The sequence below is a fragment of the Equus caballus genome, chromosome 1 (assembly GCF_041296265.1).
Source record: "Equus caballus isolate H_3958 breed thoroughbred chromosome 1, TB-T2T, whole genome shotgun sequence".
Lineage (NCBI taxonomy): Eukaryota > Metazoa > Chordata > Mammalia > Perissodactyla > Equidae > Equus > Equus caballus.
The window spans coordinates 158,335,334-158,358,099 of NC_091684.1; the positions used below are offsets into that span (position 1 = coordinate 158,335,334).

Consider the following 22,766-nt stretch of genomic DNA (forward strand, 5'->3'; position numbering starts at 1 on the left):
GCTGCTGGGAAAGCCCACAACACCGCTGCAGACCACAAGGAGGGAGTGCGTCTAAGCAGGCTGCAGCAGTAGGCATCAGCAGCCTGAGGCCCCCTTGCGATTGTCCCCACAACCGACGAGGGACCCCACAGGACCACTGTGACTACGAGGAGGGGTCCAGGTCCAGTCAGTAACAGCTGACAGGGTTCCTGGTTAGTGCAGTCTAAACAGCTGCTCCCCCCACACCAGTTGCAACAAGTGGAAGCAGTGACTAAACTCTATCTCTGTGCAGAGGCACAAATCCACACCATCAAGCAGTATTAAAAAAATATATTAAGTCTCCAGAACAGAAGGAAAATGATAAGCACCCAGAAAACAACGCCAAAGACAATGAAATCTATAACCTAAATGACGATGATTTCAAAACTGCCATTATTAAAAAGCTCAACGAGTTAAAAGAGAGTTCAGATAGACAACTCAATGAGTTCAGGAGCTATGTCACAAAGGAGCTTGACGCTATAAAGAAGAACCAATTAGAAATACTGGAGATGAAGAACACAATGGAGGAGATTAAGAAAAATCTGGACTCTCTGAACAGTAGGGTCGATAATATGGAGGACAGAATTAGCAATCTGGAGGATAGGAATATAGAAATGCTGCAGACAGAGGAGGAGAGAGAACTAAGACTAAAAAGAAATGAAGAAACTCTCCGAGAATTATCCGACTCAATTTGGAGATGCAACATAAGGATTATAGGTATACCAGAGGGAGAAGAGAAGGAGAAGGGGGCAGAAGGCCTGTTCAAAGAAATAATAGCTGAGAACTTTCCAAACTTGGGAAGAGAGATGGAACTTCACGTCACAGAAGCCAATAGATCTCCAAACTTTATTAATGCAAGAAGACCAACCCCAAGGCATATAGTAGTGAAACTAGCAAAAGTCAACGACAAAGAGAAAATACTAAGGGCAGCCAGGCAGAAGAAAACAACTTACAAAGGAAACCCCATAAGGCTATCAGCAGATTTCTCAGGAGAGACCTTACAGGCTAGAAGAGATTGGAATGAAATATTCAAAACTCTGAAGGATAAAAACCTGCAGCCAAGAATACTCTACCCAGCAAAAATATCCTTCAAATACAATGGAGAAATAAAAACTTTCCCAGATAAACAAAAGTTAAGGGAGTTCATCGCCACAAAATCTCCTCTTCAAGAAATGCTCAGGAAAGGGGCATTCCTGAAAAATCAGAAAAAGGAAAGGGGTTACAAAATCCAGAACAAAGGAGATAAGCAGAAGGACAATAACACAAAGTAACAGCTCTCCATCAGGACAAAATGCAAAAGAACCGGAAAACAAATGATAAAATGGCAACAGTAGGCCCCCACGTTTCAATAATCACTCTAAATGTGAATGAATTGAACTCTGCAATCAAAAGGCACAGAGTGGCAGGATGGATCAAAGAACAAGATCCAAGTATATGCTGCCTCCAGGAAACACACCTCAGCCCCAAAGACAAACAGAGACTCAAAGTGAAGGGATGGAAGACAATGCTCCAGGCTAATAATGAACAAAAGAAAGCAGGTGTTGCCATACTTATATCAGACAAAGTAGACTTCAAAGCAAAACAGATAAAGCAAGACAAAGAGGGGCAGTATATAATTAATGATAAAAGGGACGCTCCACCAAGATGACACAACACTTATAACTATATACATACCTAACACAAGAGCACCAAAATTCGTAAAGAAACTATTAACAAAACTAAAAGGAGACATCAACAGCAATACAATAATAGTAGCGGACCTCAACACCCCATCAACACCAATGGACAGATCATCCAGAGAGAAAATCAACAAGGAAACTATAGAATTAAATGAAAAATTAGATCAGATGGACCTAATAGATATATATAGGACACTTCATCCAAAAACAGCAGGTTACACATTCTTCTCAAGTGCGCATGGAACATTCTCAAGGATAGACCATATCTTGGGAAACAAAGCAAGCATCAATAAGTTCAAGAGGGTTGAAATAATATCAAGCATCTTTTCTGATCATAATGCTATGAAACTAGAAATCAACTACAAGAATAAAGCTGGGAAAGGGCCAAAAATGTGGAGACTAAACAACATGCTACTGAACAAACAATGGATTATTGAAGAAATCAAACATTATCTGGAGACAAATGAAAATGAAAACACACCGTACCAAATGATTTGGGATGCAGCAAAGGCAGTCCTAAGAGGGAAATTCATTACAATACAGGTTCACCTCAATAAGCAAGAAAAATCTTACATAAACAACCTCAAACGACACCTAACGGAATTAGAAAAAGAAGAATAAACAAAGCCCAAAGTCAGTAGAAGGAGGGAAATAATAAAAATTAGAGCAGAAATAAATGATATTGAATCAAAAAAGACAGTAGAAAGGATCAATGAAACAGAGCTGGTTCTTTGAAAAAATTAACAAAATCGACAAACCCTTAGCCAGACTCACTTAAAAAATAAAGAGAGAAGTCTCAGATAAATAAAATTAGAAACAAGAGAGGAGAAATCACAATAGATAGCGAAGAAATACAAAGGATCATAAGAAAATACTACGAAAAACTATATGCCAACAAATTGAACAACCTAGAAGAAATGGATAAATTCCTAGCCTCATACAACCTACCCAAACTGAATCAGGAAGAAATAGAGAATCTGAATAGACCAATCACAAGTAAAGAAATAGAAACAGTAATCAAAAACCTCTCCAAAAATAAGAGTCCAGGACCAGACGGCTTCTCTGGAGAATTCTACCAAACATTCAAAGAAGATTTAATACCTATCCTTCTCAAACTGTTCCAGAAAATAGAGGAAGATGGAGCACTCCCTAATACATTCTATGAAGCCAACATCACCCTGATCCCCAAACCTGAAAAGGACAACACAGAGAAGGAAAACTACAGGCCAATATCACTGATGAACATAGATGCAAAAATCCTCAACAAAATTTTGGCAAACCGAATACAGCAATATATCAAAAAGATTATACACCATGATCAAGTGGGATTTATACCAGGGACACAGGGATGGTTCAACATCCGAAAGTCAATCAACGTGATTCACTACATTAACAAAATGAGAAACAAAAACCACATGATCATCTCAATAGATGCAGAGAAAGCATTCGACAAGATCCAACATCCATTTATGATAAAAACCCTCAATAAAATAGGTATAGAAGGAAAGTACCTCAACATAATAAAGGCCATATATGACAAACCCACAGCCAACATCATACTCAACGGACAAAAACTGAAACCCATCCCTCTCAGAACAGGAACAAGACAAGCGTGCCCACTTTCATCACTCTTATTCAACATAGTACTGGAGGTTTTGGCCAGAGCAATTTGGCAGGAAAAAGAAATAAAAGGAATCCAAATAGGCAAAAAAGAAGTAAAACTCTCGCTGTTTGCAGACGACATGATCTTATACATAGAAAACCCCAAAGAATCCATAGAAAAACTATTAGAAACAATCAACAACTACAGCAAAGTTGCAGGGTATAAAATCAACATACATAAATCAGTAGCATTTCTATATGCTAACAATGAACTAACAGAAAAAGATCTCAAGAACTCAATCCCATTCACGATCACAACAAAAAGAATAAAATACCTTGGGATAAATTTAACCAAGGAAGTGAAAGATCTACACAACGAAAACTACAAGACCTTCTTGAAAGAAATCGACGACGACATAAAGAGATGGAAACACATTCCATGCACATGGATTGGAAGAATAAACATAGTTAAAATGTCCTTTCTACCTAAAGCAATCTACAGATTCAACGCTATCCCAATCAGAATTCCAATGTCATTCTTTACAGAAATTGAACAAAGAATCCTAAAATTCATATGGGGCAACAAAAGACCCCAAATTGCTAAAGCAATCCTGAGAAAGAAGAACAAAGCTGGAGGCATCACAATCCCTGACTTCAAAACATACTACAAAGCTACAGTAATCAAAACAGCATGGTACTGGTACAAAAACAGGTGCACACATCAATGGAACAGAATTGAAAGCCCAGAAATAAAACCACACATCTATGGACAGCTAATCTTTGACAAAGGAGCTGAGGGCCTACAACGGAGGAAAGAAAGTCTCTTCAACAAATGGTGCTAGGAAAACTGGACAGCCACAGGTAAAAGAATGAAAATCAACCATTCTTTTCCACCATTTACTAAAATAAACTCAAAATGGATCAAAGACCTAAAGATTAGGCCTGAAACAATAAGTCTTCTAGAAGACAATATCAGCAGTACACTCTTTGACATCAGCTTCAAAGGAATCTTTTCGGACACCATAACCCCTCACATGAGGGAAACAATAGAGAGAATAAACAAATGGGACTTCATCAGACTAAAGAGCTTCTTCAAGGCAAGGGAAAACAGGATTGAAACAAAAAAACAGCCCACTAATTGGGAAAAAATATTCACAAGTTATTTATCTGACAAAGGGTTAATCTCCATAATATACAAAGAACTCACACAACTCAACAATAAAAAATCAAACAACCCAATTACAAAATGGGCAGGGGACATGAACAGACATTTCTCCAAAGAAGATATAAGGATGGCCAGTAGACACATGAAAAGATGCTCATCATCACTAATCATCAGGGAAATGCAAATCAAAACTACACTAAGATATCACCTTACACCTGTTAGAATGGCAAAAATATCCAAAACCAAGAGTGACAAATGTTGGAGAGGCTGTGGAGAAAAGGGAACCCTCATACACTGTTGGTGGGAATGCAAACTGGTGCAGCCACTATGGAAAACAGTGTGGAGATTCCTCAAAAAGTTAAGAATAGAAATACCTTATGACCCAGCCATCCCACTACTGGGTATCTATCCTAAGAACCTGAAATCAGCAATTCCAAAAGTTCCATGCACCCCTGTGTTCATCACAGCATTATTCACAATAGCCAAGTCATGGAACCAACCTAGGTGCTCAGCAACTGATGACTGGATAAAGAAGATGTGGTATATATATACAATGGAATACTACTCAGCCACAAAAAAGGACAAAGTCGTCCCATTCACAACAACATGGATAAACCTTGAGGGTATTATGTTATGTTGAGTGAAATAAGCCAGACAAAGAAAGACGAACTCTGTATGACTCCACTCATAGGTGGTAGTTAATATATGGACAAAGAGAACTGATCGGTGGTTGCCAGGGGAAAGCGGCGGGGGGAGGGCACTAGCGGTGAAGTGGTGTACCTACAACATGACTAATAATGATGTACAACTGTAATTTCACAAGGATGTTAACTTTCATAACCTTAATAAAAAAAAATGTTGGGGAGGGGTCAGTCCAATGGTGTAGTGGTTAAGTTCGCGTACTCTGCTTCAGTAGCCCAGGGTTTACAGGTTCATATCAAGCAAAAACAGGAAGATTGGCAACAGACATTAGCTCAGGGCCAATCTTCCTCATTCAAAAAAAATAATACTGGGGAAAGAGAAGCCTCTGAAATTACACACTTCCAAAAACCGACATACAAAAATCTCAACTAGAGTCCACAGTAGTTCAGAAGAATTAGTAATAACTATTATTCACTTAAAGTATACTATGCGCTAGAATGCTTGTACTAAGCCTTCAATACCTCGTTTAATCTTCAAAAAAACCCTCAACATATGGAATAATTTGGATTCTCACATACTCCTCCTAGAGAATCCCACTCCTAGAGAAATTCTCATACATAAGCACCAAGAGACTTAAGAATGTTCAGAGCTGCACTCTTCATAATAATGAACATCTGGAAACAACTCAACTGTCTGTCAACGGTAGAATAAACCATAGAGCATTCAGACAGCAGAAAAAAAATGAATGAAACAAAGCTGTATACATTTACATGAGTGAATTTTAAAACAAAGATATAAAGATGAGCAAAATAAGAAAATCTCAGAAGAATATAAAAACGTTATCATATTGTATGTGGATATCAGTAACAGACAAAACTTAACAATATATTGCTCCAGGATACATTCATAGGTGGTAAAACTATAAATGCAAAGACTGATTATCAAAAAATTCAGCATAATGGTTGTATCTAGAGGGAGGGGTATATGTCGGCCTTCAAAGGTACTGTAATTTCTATTAATCTGGACGGCAGGCACATGGACGGGTGCTTGTATTACTATTACTTTTTTGCTTATACAAATGTTTTATATGTGCTTCTTTTGTATGTGTAATATATTTAATAATTTTTAAAAATGTAAACCCCGCTGGATTGGCATAATGCCAACTTTACAGATAAGAAAAAAATTATGTAAATTGTCCAAAGTTAATACCACAGCCATAAGTTGCTGAATCAAAACCTGAAATCAAATTTGCCAAATTTCAAAAGCTATGCTCTTTCCTCCATATTATATAACTTCCACTCTACCAACTTGACACTAATACCCATGTATACAACTACTACTAGCACTGGAACTTTGTGACTTAGGTGATTGAGGAACAAATCACCAATCTTTGCTAATAAAAAAATACACAAATGTAAAGCTACTGATCAACTGGCAACAGAACCAGTGCTATTGTTTTCCAGTGTTAATGATGTTCCTCTTACAACTTTTCACACTTGCAAATACATGGCCATGATTAAAGGTTTAGCTTTACTCAAGCTAACTGACCTGTATTAGAATCAAACCAATTAAATAACCCTACATTTCACTAGCATCTAGCACTAAACAAATGATCCACTGACACCAAGATTTTCAGTTTCTTCATTTATATGTAAGCACTGCTAAAATGCAGCAGAGAGAAGGTAAGCTAAGGAATCCTGGAGTTCAAATGCTGAAACTGCCATTTATGAGCTATTTTGACCCTGAGCAAATTACTTTACCTCTTTGAGCCTGTTTTGTATCTCACAAAATGGATGTGTTACCCCCCATATTTGTTTGTTGTCAGAATTAACTGAGATAATACAGGACAAAATTTTTAGGTCACTGCGCTGTATTTCACAGATGGTCAATAAACGTTCATTTCCTTCCTTTATTGTAGGAATGAGAAAGAAAAAACAAATTGAGAAGCAAAAAGCCAGAAAAACAAAAAGAAAGTAGAAGAAACTTTAAGAATAACAGTTTTCTAGGCAAAAATATGAATAATTTAGTGGAAATAAAGATTTCCCTCCATGAGCAGCAACAGTAAATATAAACAAAATTCAGCTCTCGAGATTCTATTTCCTCTATATTTCTTTGATGAAGATGAGAACTTTAGAGTCATTGAAAGGGAGCATTTCCTCAGAGATCCTATAAGGATTAAGGTTAAATTACAGAGTTTCTGATCTGTTACTTATTTTACTATGCTGAACGATTTTTTCAAATTATAAAACAGCTCAGCAATGTATCACACAGCAGGGATTGTAAACCAAATCCTTTACCTTTTTGATTCAGGAGGCTGTCTCTTCTTTATCATTTCACGGAGCCTTGCAGCTGACTGCAAAATACACAAAACATATACACATAAAAATATTATCTTATAACTCCATAGCTTACCTTTTAAAATATTAAGAATCTGCTACTATAATCACACTAAACTAAGATCTGTTCAGGAAATAAAGATCCCTAAGACATGACACCTGATCTTGGTAGTAGACAGGAGACAAACATACTACAAATAATAAAGGCAAGTATATAATACTCCGTAAAGTACTGACATTCTGATACATTGGAGCAGGTTGCTAATGAGTCTACATTTAATCAAATATACTATTACAAATTAAAAGGTTTAACTTCTTTTATAGGCAATCCTACTTTGACATTTTCCAGAAAAACTCCTATAGGTTATATTCCGTAAATTGTTAATTAAAATGAAATAGGGAGATCCTTTGTCTAAATTTCTGATGAATTTTCAACTGTTAGTGACTCAACAATTTAGTTCCTTACATTAACTCACCCTCCCTCCCCTCAAGATGCAAACACACACTGAGTATTTGGGAATCTGGTATTCAGAAAAATCAATTATTTAACAAAGGTAAGGGTTTGATGTCTTTTGGGGAAAACATCACCCACCCTCTAAACAGCTATCCTCCCACACCTAGACGTTCTACCCTCATTGTGAAGACATCAATGTAAATTATACCTTTAACTATAAAACATTAGCATACTTCTGGCTATTTATACTTAAAGCTTTGCATACAAAGCATATTCCCATCTATTCTTAAAGTTTAAGATTTAAAAAAAACAAATAAACAGTAAAAGCTTGTCCTCCCACTCCTCTACCACACCTCCTTCAAAGCATCCCTCCCAACTTCTCCTTTATCCTTTAGTTTAAAGCAACAGCTTGGAACATACCCTGTTTCTTTGAGTCCAAGACAACCACTCATAAGATACCATTATTTTATATACTACCAAAAGGGGGGAAAAATTGCCAGTTATAGTTTTAGGATGCCAATTTCAAAAATATTAAAATGAAATAAAAATGTCTCAGAACCAATAAAATATGGTAACATCTTTCTATTAAGTGCAAAACCTGCTCCTAATTTTACCCTCCCTCCTCTGACACTGTGAAACTTGATACTATGAGTATTTTATTGACATACTAGAGAGAGGAATGGCATCTTGGTTTTAATTAGAAACTCCACACAAACCTCAGACAACTGAAGAGAAGCAAAGAAGTTTGCATTTTCTGATATGTTCTTCAGCCTCTTCCTTTCGTACGGCGACAATCCTGAAAAATCATCCTATGAAATTACACCAAAAAGATTCTGTTACTTTACATAATCCATAGCAAAAGCACCTCACAAAACTAGGTGTCAAATTCTCTGCATGTATACTTTCCTTCAAATTGCATCTGCTCTATTCATTTCACACTATCTTAGCAAATAGCACATAATCTTTGCTGCATTGGATACTGAGTGAAAGAGTTTGAATTTGGCATGATCACAAGATATCTGTAAGGCTTCCCAATTAAATAACAAGTGCTCTGATATCAGAAGTCAAGTAGTATAATCTAATAGTGAATTATTTCCTATTGGCCATTAATTGTACTCTTACTCAAAGTTATCTTTTTACTAAACAAAAAAAAAAGAACTCAATAACAAAATATTTTAAACTCATTCAAAGAGTTAAGGAAATTCAGAAAGAAGAAAAAAAAATGAGAGAGAGAAACATATGGGCAGAAAAGACAATAAAACTAGAAAATCAATCTTGGAGGTCCAATATCCAACTAAGAGTTGTAGGGGGAAAAAAAGAAGCAGAGAAAATGGAGGAGAGAAAATTATTAGGGAAATAAAACAAGCAAGTGTCTCAGGAAGTTACTATAAGCTGCACTTCACCAAAATGAGAGAATAAACCAAGAAAGAGAAAAAGACAGGATCTAGGCTACAGAAGTTTCAGCACAGGAGAGATAAAAGAGAAATGAAATTCAAAGGAAAATGGGCAAAACAAGGCCAAAAAAGAGTAAAACAGTCCAGAATGACATAGGAAGATGGAGGGCCTCAGGAAGTATTTCACAAAGAAAAAAATACGTATATGAAGCCATTATAATTCTTTGATTTATACTGAGAAATTTTAACAAGTCTGCTAAAGCTTGGGCTGTACCCCATAAGGATGTGGAATGGGAAAGTGTGTGGGAGGGAGACACAGGTGTGTAAAAGGTGTGGTGTAAGTGAAACAAATCCTCATTTTCCACAGTAAATCAACAGGTAAAGTGGGGGGAAAAGCTAAAAAGGCTGAAAGTGCAATTTGCCTATTGAGCAGCAATCACAAAGAGAGGTATATGGCATAAATTTGCTGGCTGTTTTGATTTGTTTCTGTGTATATGCGTGTGTACATATGGAATTACCTCTGTGTGAGTATATATGTACATATACACATGTAGAATTACATGAATTAAACATGTATGTACGTGTATTACTTTGACCAAAATCAAGATTTTTCTCACACACACACAAAATAATAGTGATGGCAAAAGTGAAAGGTTATTTTGTCACTGCCTTTAAAACCGCTTCTCAGGGAAAAACATTATCGCCATCATCAAAGACTTCCTAAGAATCTATTTCAAAATGCTGCATTCTGAGAGTAAAGGAACAAATTTAAATGATTCTATTTACCACAGAAAAAATTAAAATTTACTAAGAAAAATCATCAGATAGTTTTTCTAAGAGGTATATGTAATCCAAACTATTCTCACCCATTACCTACCTCTCAAAAACTTGCAACATGAGCAAGACCAAGCAAACAACATCAGAAAAAGTGGGCTCTCAAAGCAAACATATTATAGGAAATAGAAATTAAAAAAAAAAAAACCACTATCTTCAGAGACAATTGAAAAGTTACTGCATCCACAAAACAAGAAAGGGATGCAATGTTTACAAATAAATCAAAGAAAAAAAATAAATGGAATTAAAAATGTGCTTGATGCCAAAATTCACAAGCTATATGAATCCATTTATATAACATTCTCAAAATGACAAACTTGCAGAGACAGAAAACAAATTAGTGGTTGCCAGGGGTTAAGGATGGTGAGAGGGAGGGTGGTGGGCATAACTATAAAAAGGTAGCCTAAGGGACATCTCTGTGGAGATGGAATAGTTCTGTATCTTGATTGTGGTGGTGGTTACATGAATCTACACATGTGATAAAATGATAAAGAACTATACACACGCCTTGTACCAATGTAAATTCCCTGGTTTTGATATTGTAATATAGTTATATAAGATGTACCCATTGGGAAAAAGTGGGTGAAGGGTACATGAGACCTCTCTGTACTATTTCTGCAAATTGCTATGAACCTATAATCACCTTGAAATAAAAGTTTTTTAAAAATAGACATTTCTCGGGGCCAGCCCCATGATGTAGTGGTTAAATTCAGAGTGCTCTACTTCGGCAGCCCAGGTTCACGGGTTCAGATCCCCAGCGCAGACATATACCACTTGTCAGCCATGCTGTGGCAGCAACCCACACACAAAATAGAGGAAGACTGGCATAGATGTTAGCTCAGGGCTAATCTTTCTCAAGCAAAAAAAAAAAAAGAGGAAGATTGGCAACACATGTTAGCTCAGGGTGAATCCTCCTCAGCAAAAAAAAAAAATATATATATATATATATACATTTCTCACAGCTAACATCATACTTAATGGTGAAAGACTGAAAGCTTTTCCCCTAAGGTCAAGAACAAGACAAATATGTCTCCTCTCATCACTTCTATTCAACATAGAGCTGAAGGTTCTAGCCAACACAATTTAGGCAAAAAATGAAACAAAAGATATCCAGATTAGAAAGAAGAAATAAAACTATCTTAATTGCCAATGACATGATCTTATAAATAGAAAGTCTTAAAGAATCCACACCAAAAAAAATTAGAATAAGTGACCTCAGCAAAGTTGCAAGACATAAGACCAATATACAAAAATCCGTTTTATTTGTAGTACACTAGCAATGAACAATCAGAAAATGAAATTAAAAGAACAATACCATTATAATAGTATAAAAAATAATAATATCCTTTGGAATAAATTTAATCAAAGAAGTGCGAGGCTTGTACACTGAAAACTACAAAATAATGAAGGAAATTAAAGAAGACCTAAGTAAATGAAAAGACATCCATGTTCACAGGTTGGAAGACCTAATATTGCTAAAATGGCAATACTCCCCAAATTGATCTAGAGATCCAATGCAATCTCTATCAAAACCGTAAATGCCATTTTTGCAGAAATGGACAAGCTAAAACTCATATGGAAACACAAGAGACCCAGAATAGCCAAAACAATTTGGAAAAGAACCAAGTTATAGGACTCATACTTCTGATTTCAAAACTTACTACAAAGCTACAGTAATTAAAACAATTAAAACTGGCATAAGGATAGCATATAGATCAATGGAATAAAACTGAGAGTCTAAAAATAAACCTATACACCTAAGGTGAGTTTATTTTCAACAAGGCAGCCAAGACCATTCAATGGGAAAGAATAGTCTTGCCAATCACTGGTTCTGAGAAAAATAGATATCCACATGCTAAAGTATGAATCTGGACCCTTATCTCACATCATATACAAAAATTAACTCAAAATGGATCAAAGACGTAAACGTAAGAGTTAAAACTAGGAAATTCTTAGAAGGAAATACAGGTGTAAATCTTCATAACCCTGGGTTAGGCAGTGGTTCTTAGATATGACTCCAAAGCAAAAGCAACAAAAGAAAAAATTGATAGGGGGCCGGCCCCGTTGTCTAGTGGTTAAGTTTGGCACACTCCACTTCAGCAGCCCAGGTTTGGTTCCCAGGCAAGGTCCTACACCACGTTTCCACAGCCATGCTATGGCAGCAATCCACATACTAAATAGAGGAAGACTGGCACAGATGTTAGATCAGGGAGAAACTTCCTCAAGCAAAAAGAGGAGAATTGGTAACAGATGTTAGCTCAGGAAGAATCTTCCTCAGCAAAAAGAAAAAAAATTGATAAACTGGACTTAAAATTAAAATTTTTTAATTAAAAATAAGTTAAAATTAAAAACTTCTGTATGTCAAAGGACATTATCAAGAAAGTGAAAAGACAGTAATAATGGCATAGTGCCCAGAATATATAAAGAACTCTTACAATTCAATAATAAAAAGACAACTTAAGTTTTTAAATGTGCAAAGGAGCTGAATAGACATTTCTCCAAAGTACAAATGGCCAATAAGCACATGTAAAGATGCTCAACAATATTAGTCATTAGAAAAAGGCCAACAAAAATCACAAGGAGGGGGACCAGCCCAGTGGCGCAGTGGTTAAGTTCACACTTTCTGCTTCAGCAGCCTGGGGTTCGCTGGTTCGGATCCCGGGTGCAGACATGGCACCACTTGGCAAACCATGCTGTGGCAGGCATCCCACATATAAAGTAGAGGAAGATGGGCACGGATGTTAGCTCAGGGCCCATCTTCCTCAGCAAAAAAAAGAGGAGGACTGGTAGCAGATGTTAGCTCAGGGCTAATCTTCCTCAAAAAAAAAAAAAATCACAAGGAAATACCACTTCACATCCACTAGGATGGCTATAATAAAAAACACAAACAATTAAGGACATGATGTGAAGTGAAATAAACTAGTCACAAAAAAGACAAATACCATATGATTCCGCTTATACGAGGTACCTATAGTAGTCAAATTTATAGACAAAGGTAGTTGCCAGGAGCTAGCAGGAAGGGAGCAATGGGTTGTTTAATGGTTTCAGTACTGCAAGATGAAAAGTTCTGGAGATTGGTTTCACAACAATGTAAAGGTACTTAACACCACTGAACTGTACACTTACAAATATTTAAGATGGTAAATTTTACATTGTGTATTTTACCATAATTAAAATTGTTTTAATTTTTTAAAAAGACAAACAATAACAAGTATTGGCAAGGGCAGAGAGAAACTGGACCCCTAACACATTGCTGGTGGTACGTGAAAAATGGTGCAGCCAGTTTGAAAAACAATTTGACAGTTCTTTAAATAGTTAAGCCCAGAGTTACCATATGAGCCAGCAATTTCACTCCTAGGTATATACCCAAGAGAATGGAAACCCTATGTTCACACAAAATCTCATAAGTAAATGCTCATGGCAGCACTATTCATAATAGTGAAAAAGTGGAAACAACCCAAATGTCCATCAGTTGACAAAAGGATAAACAAAATGTGGTATATCCATACAACGAATTATTATTCAGCCATTAAAAGGAATGAAGAGCCAGCCCTGATGGTCTAGTGGTTAAAGTTCGGCACACTCACCACTCTGGCAGCCTGGGTTCAGTTTCCGGTCGCAGAGCCATACCACCAGCTTGCCAGTTGCCATGCTGTGGCAGTGGCTCACATAAAAGAACCAGAAGGACTTACAGCTAGGATATACAACCATGCACTGGGGCTTTGGGGAGAAGAAAAAATAAAATAAAAGGAATAAATTACCAATAGATGCTGCAACATGAATGAACCTTGAAAACATTATGTTAAGTGAAAGAAGCCAGACATAAAAAGCCACATATTATATGATTCCATTTATATGAAATGTCCAGGGGCCTGCCCCGTAGCCGAGTCGTTGAGTTCGTGCACTCCACTGCAGCAGCCCAGGGTTTTGCCGGTTTGAATCCTGGGTGCAGACATGGCACCGCTCATCAAGCCATGCTGAGGCGGTGTCCCACATGCCACAACTGGAAGAACCTACAACTAAAATATACAACTATGTACCAGGGGGCTTTGGGAAGAAAAAAGAAAAAAATAATAAAATAAAATTGAAATGTCCAAAATAGGTAAATACAGAGACAAAAAGTAGATTAGTGGTTTCCAAGGCTGGAAGTGGGAGGGGTTGGCAGTGACTGCTGAGTATGGGATTTCTTTTTAGACTGTTGGAAATGTTCTGGAAATGGCTGGTGGTGATGGTTACACAACCTTGTATATATATAGCAAAAACCAAAAAATTGCATACTTTTAAATAGTAAATTTTGTTAGGTGAATTATATCTCAATAAAAAATAAATCGGACCAGTGGCATAGTAGTTAAGTTTGCACCCTCTGCTTCAGTGGCCCAGGGTTTGCAGGTTCAGATCCCGGGTGCAGACCTAGCACCACTCATCAAGCTGTGCTGGGGTAGCATCCCACATAAAACAGAGGAAGATTGGCACAGACATTAGCTCGGCAACAATCTTCCTCAAGCAAAAAGAGGAAGATTGGCAACAGATGTTAGCGCAGGGTCAATCTTCCTCATAAATAAATAAATAAATGCCTGATGAGAAAACTAAATATTTGCCTCATCTCAAAGCATCTCTCTTAAAATATTAGTAACTACTGGGCTAGCCCCAGTGGCCTAGTGGTTAAGTTCAGTGTACTCCACCTCAGCAGCCCAGGTTCAGTTCCTGGGCACAGAGCTACACCACTTGTCTGTCAGTGGCCAAGCTGTTGTGGCAGCTCACATACAAAACAAAGAAGATTAGGGCTGGCCTGGCGGCACAGTTGTTAAGTTTGTGCACTCCACTTCGGCAGCCCACGGTTCACTGGTTCGCATCCCGGGCACAGACCTATGCACACTTGTCAAGCGATACTGTGGCAGGCATCTCACGTATAAAATGGAGGAAGATGGGTACAGATGTTATCCTAGGGCCAATCTTCCTCAGAAAAAAAAGAATAAAACATTTTTTTAAAAAAGAGCAAGATTGGCAACAGCTGTTAGCTCTGGGCAAATCTTCCTCAGCAAAAAATAATATTACTAACTACAAAGAGAACAATAGTAAGTTTACATTGGAGAATCCTGGCAGACACTACCTTAGCCAAGTGATCAAAGTTGACACCACCAGTAAAACATATCAACATCATGTACACCCTGATATGATGCACTGAGGAGGGTACATTCACTTCTGCGGTATCCTCCCCAAAAATCCAAAACCTTAATCTAGTCATGAGAAAACAGCAGACAAACCCAAATTGAGGGACACTATACAAAATAACTGTCCAGTACTCTTCAAAAGTGTCAAGGTCACTAACACATTCTATGAGGCCAACATCACGCTGATACCAAAACCTGACAAGGACACCACGAAAAAAGAGAACTACAGGCCAATATCACTGATAAACATAGATGCAAAAATTCTAAACAAAATTTTGGCAACCCGAATTCAGCAATTCATCAACAGGATCATACATCATGATCAGGTGGGATTCATACCAGGGACACAGGGATGGTTCAACATCTGCAAATCGATCAACGTGATACACCACATCAACAAACTGAGGAATAAAAACCACATGATCATCTCAATAGATGCAGAGAAGGCATTTGACAAGATCCAACAGCCATTTATGATAAAAACTCTGAACAAAATGGACATAGAAGGAAACTACCTCAACATGATAAAGGCCATATATGACAAACCCACAGCCAACATCATACTCAATGGGCAAAAACTGAACACCATCCCCCTGAAAACAGGAACGAGACAAGGATGCCCTCTAACACCACTCTTATTTACCATAGTACTGGAGGTCCTGGCCAGAGCAATCAGGCAAGAAAAAGGAATAAAAGGAATCCAAATAGGGAGGGAAGAAGTGAAACTCTCGCTGTTTGCAGATGACATGATCTTATATACAGAAAACCCCAAAGAATCCATTGGAAAACTGTTAGAAGTAATCAACAACTACAGCAAAGTTGCAGGGTATAAAATCAATTTGCATAAATCAGTAGCATTTCTATACTCCAGTAATGAACCAACAGAAAAAGAACTCAAGAATACAATACCATTCCCAATCGCAACAAAAAGAATAAAATACCTTGGGGTAAATTTAACTAAGGAAGTGAAGGACTTATATAATGAAAATTACAAGGCCTTTCTGAGAGAATTGGATGACGACATAAGGATATGCAAAGACATTCCATGTACATGGATTGGAAGAATAAACATAGTTAAAATGTCTATTCTACCTAAAGCAATCTACAGATTCAATGCCATCCCAATCAGAATACCAATGACATTCTTTACAGAATTAGAACAAAGAATCCTAAAATTCATATGGGGCAACAAAAGACCCCGAATTGCTAAAGCAATCCTGAGAAAAAAGAACAAAACGGGAGGCATCACAATCCCTGACTTCAAAACATACTACAAAGCTACAGTAATCAAAACAGCATGATACTGGTACAAAAACAGGTGCACACATCAATGGAACAGAATTGAAAGCCCAGAAATAAAACCACACATCTATGGACAGCTTATCTTTGACAAAGGAGCTGAGGGCAGACAATGGAGAAAAGAAAGTCTTTTCAACAAATGGTGCTGGGAAAACTGGAAAGCCACATGTAAAAGAATGAAAATTGACCATTCTTTTTCACCATTCACCAAAATAAACTCAAAATGGATCAAAGACCTAAAGGTGAGACCTGAAACCATAAGGCTTCTGGAAGAAAACGTAGGCAGTACACTCTTTGACATCAGTATTAAAAGGATCTTTTCGGACACCATGCCTTCTCAGAGAAGGGAAACAATAGAATGAATAAACAAATGGGACTTCATCAGATTAAAGAGCTTCTTCAAGGCAAATGAAAACAGGATTGAAACAAAAAAACAACCCACTAACTGGGAAAAAATATTTGCAAGTCATATATCTGACAAAGGCTTAATATCCTTAATATATAAAGAACTCTCACAACTCAATCACAAAACATCAAACAACCCAATCAAAAAATGGGCTGGAGACATTAACAGACATTTCTCCAAAGAAGATATAATGATGGCCAATAGGCACATGAAAAGATGCTCATCATCGCTGATCATCAGGGAAATGCAAATCAAAACTACACTAAGATATCACCTTACACCCGTTAGAATGACAAAAATATCTAAAACTAATAGCAACAAATGTTGGAGAGGTTGCGGAGAAAAAGGAACCCTCATACACTGCTGGTGGGAATGCAAACTGGTGCAGCCACTATGGAGAACAGTATGGAGATTCCTCAAAAAACTAAAAATAGAACTACCATACGATCCAGCCATCCCACTACTGGGTATTTATCCAAAGAGCCTGAAGTCAGCAATCCCAAAAGTCCTGTGCACCCCAATGTTTATTGCAGCACTGTTTACAACAGCCAAGACGTGGAAGCAACCTAAGTGCCCATCAACAGACGAATGGATAAAGAAGATGTGGTACATATATACAATGGAATACTACTCAGCTGCAAAACAGAACAAAATCATTCCATTTGCAATAACATGGATGGACCTTGAGAGAATTATGTTAAGTGAAATAAGCCAGCGAGAGAAAGATAATCTGTGTATGACTCCACTCATATGAGGAATTTAAAACTATGGACCAAGAACAGTTTAGTGGATACCAGGGGAAAGGTGGGGTGGGGGGTGGGCACAAAGGGTGAAGTGGTGCACCTACAACATGACTGACAAACATTAATGTACAATTGAAATTTCACAAGATTGTAACCTATCAATAACTCAATAAAAAAAAAAAAAGTGTCAAGGTCACGAAAGACTGAGGAACTGTCACTGACTGGAGGAGACTACAGAGACATGACAACTAAATGCACTGTGCAATCCTCGACTGGAAACTGGAATAGAAAAAGGACATTAGTAGAAAATCTGGTAAAATCCTTATAAAATCTGTACTTTTGTTAACAATATTGTACCAAGCTAAACTTCTTAGTTTGATAAACATTCTATGATTATATCTGCTATTAACATACGAGGAAGCTGGGTGAAAGATATACAGGAATTCTCTCTACGATATTTGCAACTCTTCTGTAAGCCTAAATTTTTCTCAGAATTTAAAAAAATTAATGTTAAGAAATGCCTTATGAAGTTAAAATATTTAATACAAGGGCTGAGAGATAAAATTTAGTAAATTTCCCAGAAAATAGAATAAAATTCTAAACTCAAAGGCCAAGACACTTGTTTGTGATGTGACAAAAACCTTATCTCATGTGGAAAGAAATAAACTTTGGAAACTAAATACCGTTCCTAAAGCATGGTACCACAAAGCCTTAATCATTTTACTCCAAAAAGATAATTAACTAAAGGGGAGAGACAAAAGAATGAAATGTTCTATAAAAGATGTTAGATCTTTCAGTTTGTCCTAAGACAACATGCTGCGCATTTATGACTCTGCTTGACTATCTCCAGTACTCACTGCCTCATGTTCTAATTTCTGACCCTATTTGCTTATAGCAAACTAAAATCTGTTTTACATTAGCCTCATATACTTAAAATTTACAGTCTAAGAGGTCATATCCAGTGGTTCTCAAAGTGCAGTTCTGGACCAACAGCGTCAGGTCTCTAGGAAACGTATGTTAGACATGCAAATTCTATACCCAACTCCCAAACTTCTGGATCAGAAACTCTGGTGGTGGAGCCCTGCGATGGAGTTTTAACAAGACCTCCAGGTAATTCTGATACGGGCTAAAGTTTGAGAACAACTGATCTAATCCAATCCCCTCACCGTAGACATGATTTGCTTAAAGGCACAAGGTTTCTTAGAAGAGGCCATACCTAAAACCTAGGCTTCCAACCCCCAGTCCAATGCACTCATGACCTACCCCACACTGTCCACCAAAGGTGCTAATTCTTACCTCTGGGACAATAAAGCACAAACTGAATTCCTATTTCATAACAATACCACCTCAATTATCGTATCTCCCTTTCCCTACCATCATTTTCTGTTCCCCTAGTTCCATCAACTTTTTGTCATGTGGTATGGTTTTATCTTGTCTTGAATAAAACGTGTCACTTTAAATGAAGTACAACACTCCTGGTAGGCAATAGAAACCAAAAGAGTTAGATGCCTAATTCCTTAAACTGATTCAAACTATTATTCTAAATAGAACTAATAAGTGTTTCTCATGTATCCTCTTTATGCCATCATTTGTCTCCTTTTTGTATTTAACGGAAATATTATTCAGCACATCAAAGCAATCAATTAATGACGATTTTCCTACCCTGACATAAAGAGTCACTCAAATGCCATTACGTCCCACAGGTCAACTTCTTCTGGTATATTGTGTATAATATGTAAAGGTAAGCAAGACACCATAAAGTATGAGTAAACTCAAAAATATATGCAAAAACCGAGAGGAAGAAAAAGGGAAGCAGAGTGAAGATTAAGTCAGTCCTCTCCTTGACAAATCAAAACCAAGAGCAAAATTAACTCAAGGAAGTTATCTGTTAAACATTTAAAAAACAAAATTTCAATCAAACATAAATGAGGTAAAACAATTTGTTTGAGATAGACAGAGCCCTGGTAACCTTCACTTATCAGAACTTCAAATTTTAAGACAAGAAAAATTTGAATAAGCTAGTAATTAGATTTCTTACCAGGCCTGGTGTGGTATCTTCATCACTGTCTCCATCCTGAGTGCTTTCCATATCAACACTGAGAAGCACTGTATCTGAAGTGCTCTTGTGCCCTTGCGTGTTACTTTCAGTATGAACATCTAAGGATGATTTTTGCAAAGTGGATTCCGCCTTGGAAGATGTGGCTTCCATCTTTGGAGTTAAAATTCTTCTGCAATTTTTCTTTACTTCAGTCTTCTTGGATTTCTTACACAGCACTTCATTGTTAGAATTCTTATCTAACAGGGATTTGGGGCACTTAAGTTGGTCTGCCTTGTAATTGCTGAGTGAAAAGGGGACAAGACACACCTTAGCTGTTTTTCCTAAAACTGTAGTGTGTACTGGTCTTGGAGAAACAAAATCGATGTTTTGGTTTTCTTTATATTCATTCACCTATTCAGGTCAATAAAGGAAAATAGAAAGTATTAGAATCCCAGATCCTATGTCTTTTCTTACAGATCTGTGTAAATAAGTCTAACTCCTATTTCATAATAACAACATAAATCCAAACTGATAGCCTGTAAGTTAACTTTTTTTCCATCCAAAATCTAGATACCTAATTCATAACCTGAACATAATTATTTATTATACTGGGCACATTTCTTGCCCATATGAGTCGGCCAGACCAATAATAATAACGACTACAATTTGCATCTAAGGAGACAACTCCAACTGTCAGATTCTGAGTAAACAGAATAGTTTCAAGAGTGGAAGCTGACAGTGATGCAAAACCAAATACAGCCTCCCTAACCCCATCCTGCCGCCATTTCTGGGATTACTGAAGAACCTTCCTCATAGTCTCTAGTCTCATAGAGGAAAACCAGGGCAGGCATCCCCGCTTATCTTTTTAAGCAACACCCCGAAAAACTCTTTAAGCTGAGGGAAAAATCTTTTTGGAGTTGGGAGGTGCCGGGTGCCAAGTCTTGGTGACCTCCCGGGCCTGTGCCCGGCAGATCCCTCTCAAAGACTGAGGCAGGAGCACACCCGAAAGCGACAAGCCCTTTCTCACCTTCACCTGGAGTCGCTGTCTGGAGCCCGCCGTCTCCTCAGCCGCCGAGCACGACCCGGACATCTTTCCCCCGTTTAGCGGCTGGTGTCTTCCCGCCAAGATTACGGCGGGAGGCGGGGGCGGAAGGGAGCGGGAGGGGCGGAGCCCGGGCCGGGGCCGGCGCCCGCGGCTCAGAGCCCAGCTGGTCACGGGGGGGAAGGGGCACACGGGCGTTACGGTTGTCCCTTAAGGAGCCAAGCCTACCAGCCCCATGCCAAACTCCAATTCTTTAGGGATGCGAAGGGACCACATCGACATGTTTACCTTGGATGTCGGTGATTTTAATGTTGCTGATGCCAGTATCTCACTTTGAAAAACACTGGCGCTTCTGCTGAGGATAAACCACCTGGCCTTACAACGTGAGGCTGGAAAAGATACAGACGCACTTAGACGCTGTATAGAGAGGAAAGGAAATCGAAATCAACATGCAGCCTTGGCCCCCTAGTTCCTTATAACCCCATCACCAGAAAATTATGCCCTATGGTTACCATATTATCTTCTTCCGAAGAAGGGAAGCATTATTGATTTTTTTCAAGAGCTGATAACTTAAGCTAGTTAAAATTCCACCTCATCATCTGTCCACCAGTTAACTAAGATCTTAATGATGAACTTACAAAGCCCAAAGGCTGGGAAAAAGTTGTGAATCAAATAATTTTGTATCACGAAGTAACATAAATAAGATTTTAGTGCATTGTATTTCTTATAGTCACAGCCATATTAAATCTTTTTTTTTTTTTCTCCTATTCTCTGGGTTGCTGTGAGCCAAAACAATTGCCTTCCCATCACATTTACTCCCTCTGGACAGCACAGTTTTGCAGCTGATAAATTCATAATATAAATTTCTATCTACTCTATTTTTAAGGTCCTTTTCTTTCTAGCCCAAAACTGCTCCCTTGGTTGGTTACTTGGGTCCTCCACTGTTCCTTTTATTTCTTCTCCTGGCCTAGGCCCAATTTTAGAAGACAGGTGAAATAACTTGAGAACTAATCCTATTAACAGCACCTTCCAGGCCCTCCTTGATCTGGTACCTGCCAAACTTTCACCACTACTTAACTGAAAAATTACGGACAAAATCAAACCTCATAGTGTCTCATATATACGCTATTTCTGGACTTCAAGACTGCTCATGCTGTCCCTTCTCTCCTAACCACAGCAGTTATAAAACTCTTTCTACGGTGAAATGTGTTCTGACTTCCAATTAGCCAGTGTTTCTTATTCAACCCACCGAGTAAATTGCAATTGCTTCTATTACGATTCTATAAGCCCTTGAAGACTTCCTAAATAAAACCCAAGCTTCTTGAGGACATGAGCCTTTTAACAATATTCCTTACTCCTTACAGAGAGCTAAGCAGTTAACACAGTAAGTACTTAATAATTACTTTTACACTAACATACACTTTCCAGTTGGAATATGTTTTAATAGGTGGTCTCCAGAAACTGAAGGAACTGGAAAGCCTAAAAACAGTGTTCGGATTTCAGGCGTTGTCCCAAGCCCTCTGGAGGATTTTTTTTTTCCGCAACTGGCCTAAATCACCACGACCTGCCCTCGCGTGACCAAAAATAGCGCACCAAAACCCACTCAGCCTCATCAACTAAGCTAATCAGGTACTATTAGCAGGATTTCTATTCCGATTAAACTCTAATTCTGAGCTTTCAACAGTCTGGACAAACTGCCCTTCACTATCTTCACAGTTTCTTATTTATCACTATCCCATTTTCCTCGGCTTCAAACCAAGCTAAGAAGCGAAACCTTGAATTCGGACTTTCCTCGCCGCAGGGTCTCAACAAGCAAAGCCCAACGGAAGCAATTTCCCGCCAGAAGCGGCGTCCAAGTACGTGCTTCGACACTGAGGCAGCCTACGAACATGCGCAGGAACAGACTAGGCGTCCTGGTGTTAGGCAACTCCCGACGTCCTCCA

The 22,766-nt window shown here is 38.0% G+C and overlaps 1 protein-coding gene across 6 annotated transcripts in view; it reads right to left on the reverse strand.

Moving 5' to 3' along the window:
* Window positions 1-22,755, reverse strand: part of WDR76 (WD repeat domain 76) — a 59,662-nt gene extending 36,907 nt beyond the window's left edge. Inside the window, exons 1-6 of one of the 6 annotated variants that reach the window (XM_023618603.2) lie at window positions 22,598-22,737; window positions 21,112-21,212; window positions 20,809-20,989; window positions 19,782-20,192; window positions 8,613-8,705; window positions 7,404-7,459 (exon numbers count right to left, since the gene is read on the reverse strand). In XM_023618603.2, coding sequence (XP_023474371.1) covers window positions 7,404-7,459; window positions 8,613-8,705; window positions 19,782-20,192; window positions 20,809-20,871 — 623 coding nt within the window. In that variant the 5' untranslated portion in view covers window positions 20,872-20,989; window positions 21,112-21,212; window positions 22,598-22,737. Of the gene's footprint in view, window positions 1-7,403; window positions 7,460-8,612; window positions 8,706-19,781; window positions 20,193-20,808; window positions 21,241-22,597 lie in introns of all 6 variants that reach the window. The other 5 variants (XM_070237732.1, XR_011426926.1, XM_070237727.1 and 2 more) reach the window with 5 other exon arrangements.
* Between the last annotated feature and the right edge of the window lie 11 nt (window positions 22,756-22,766).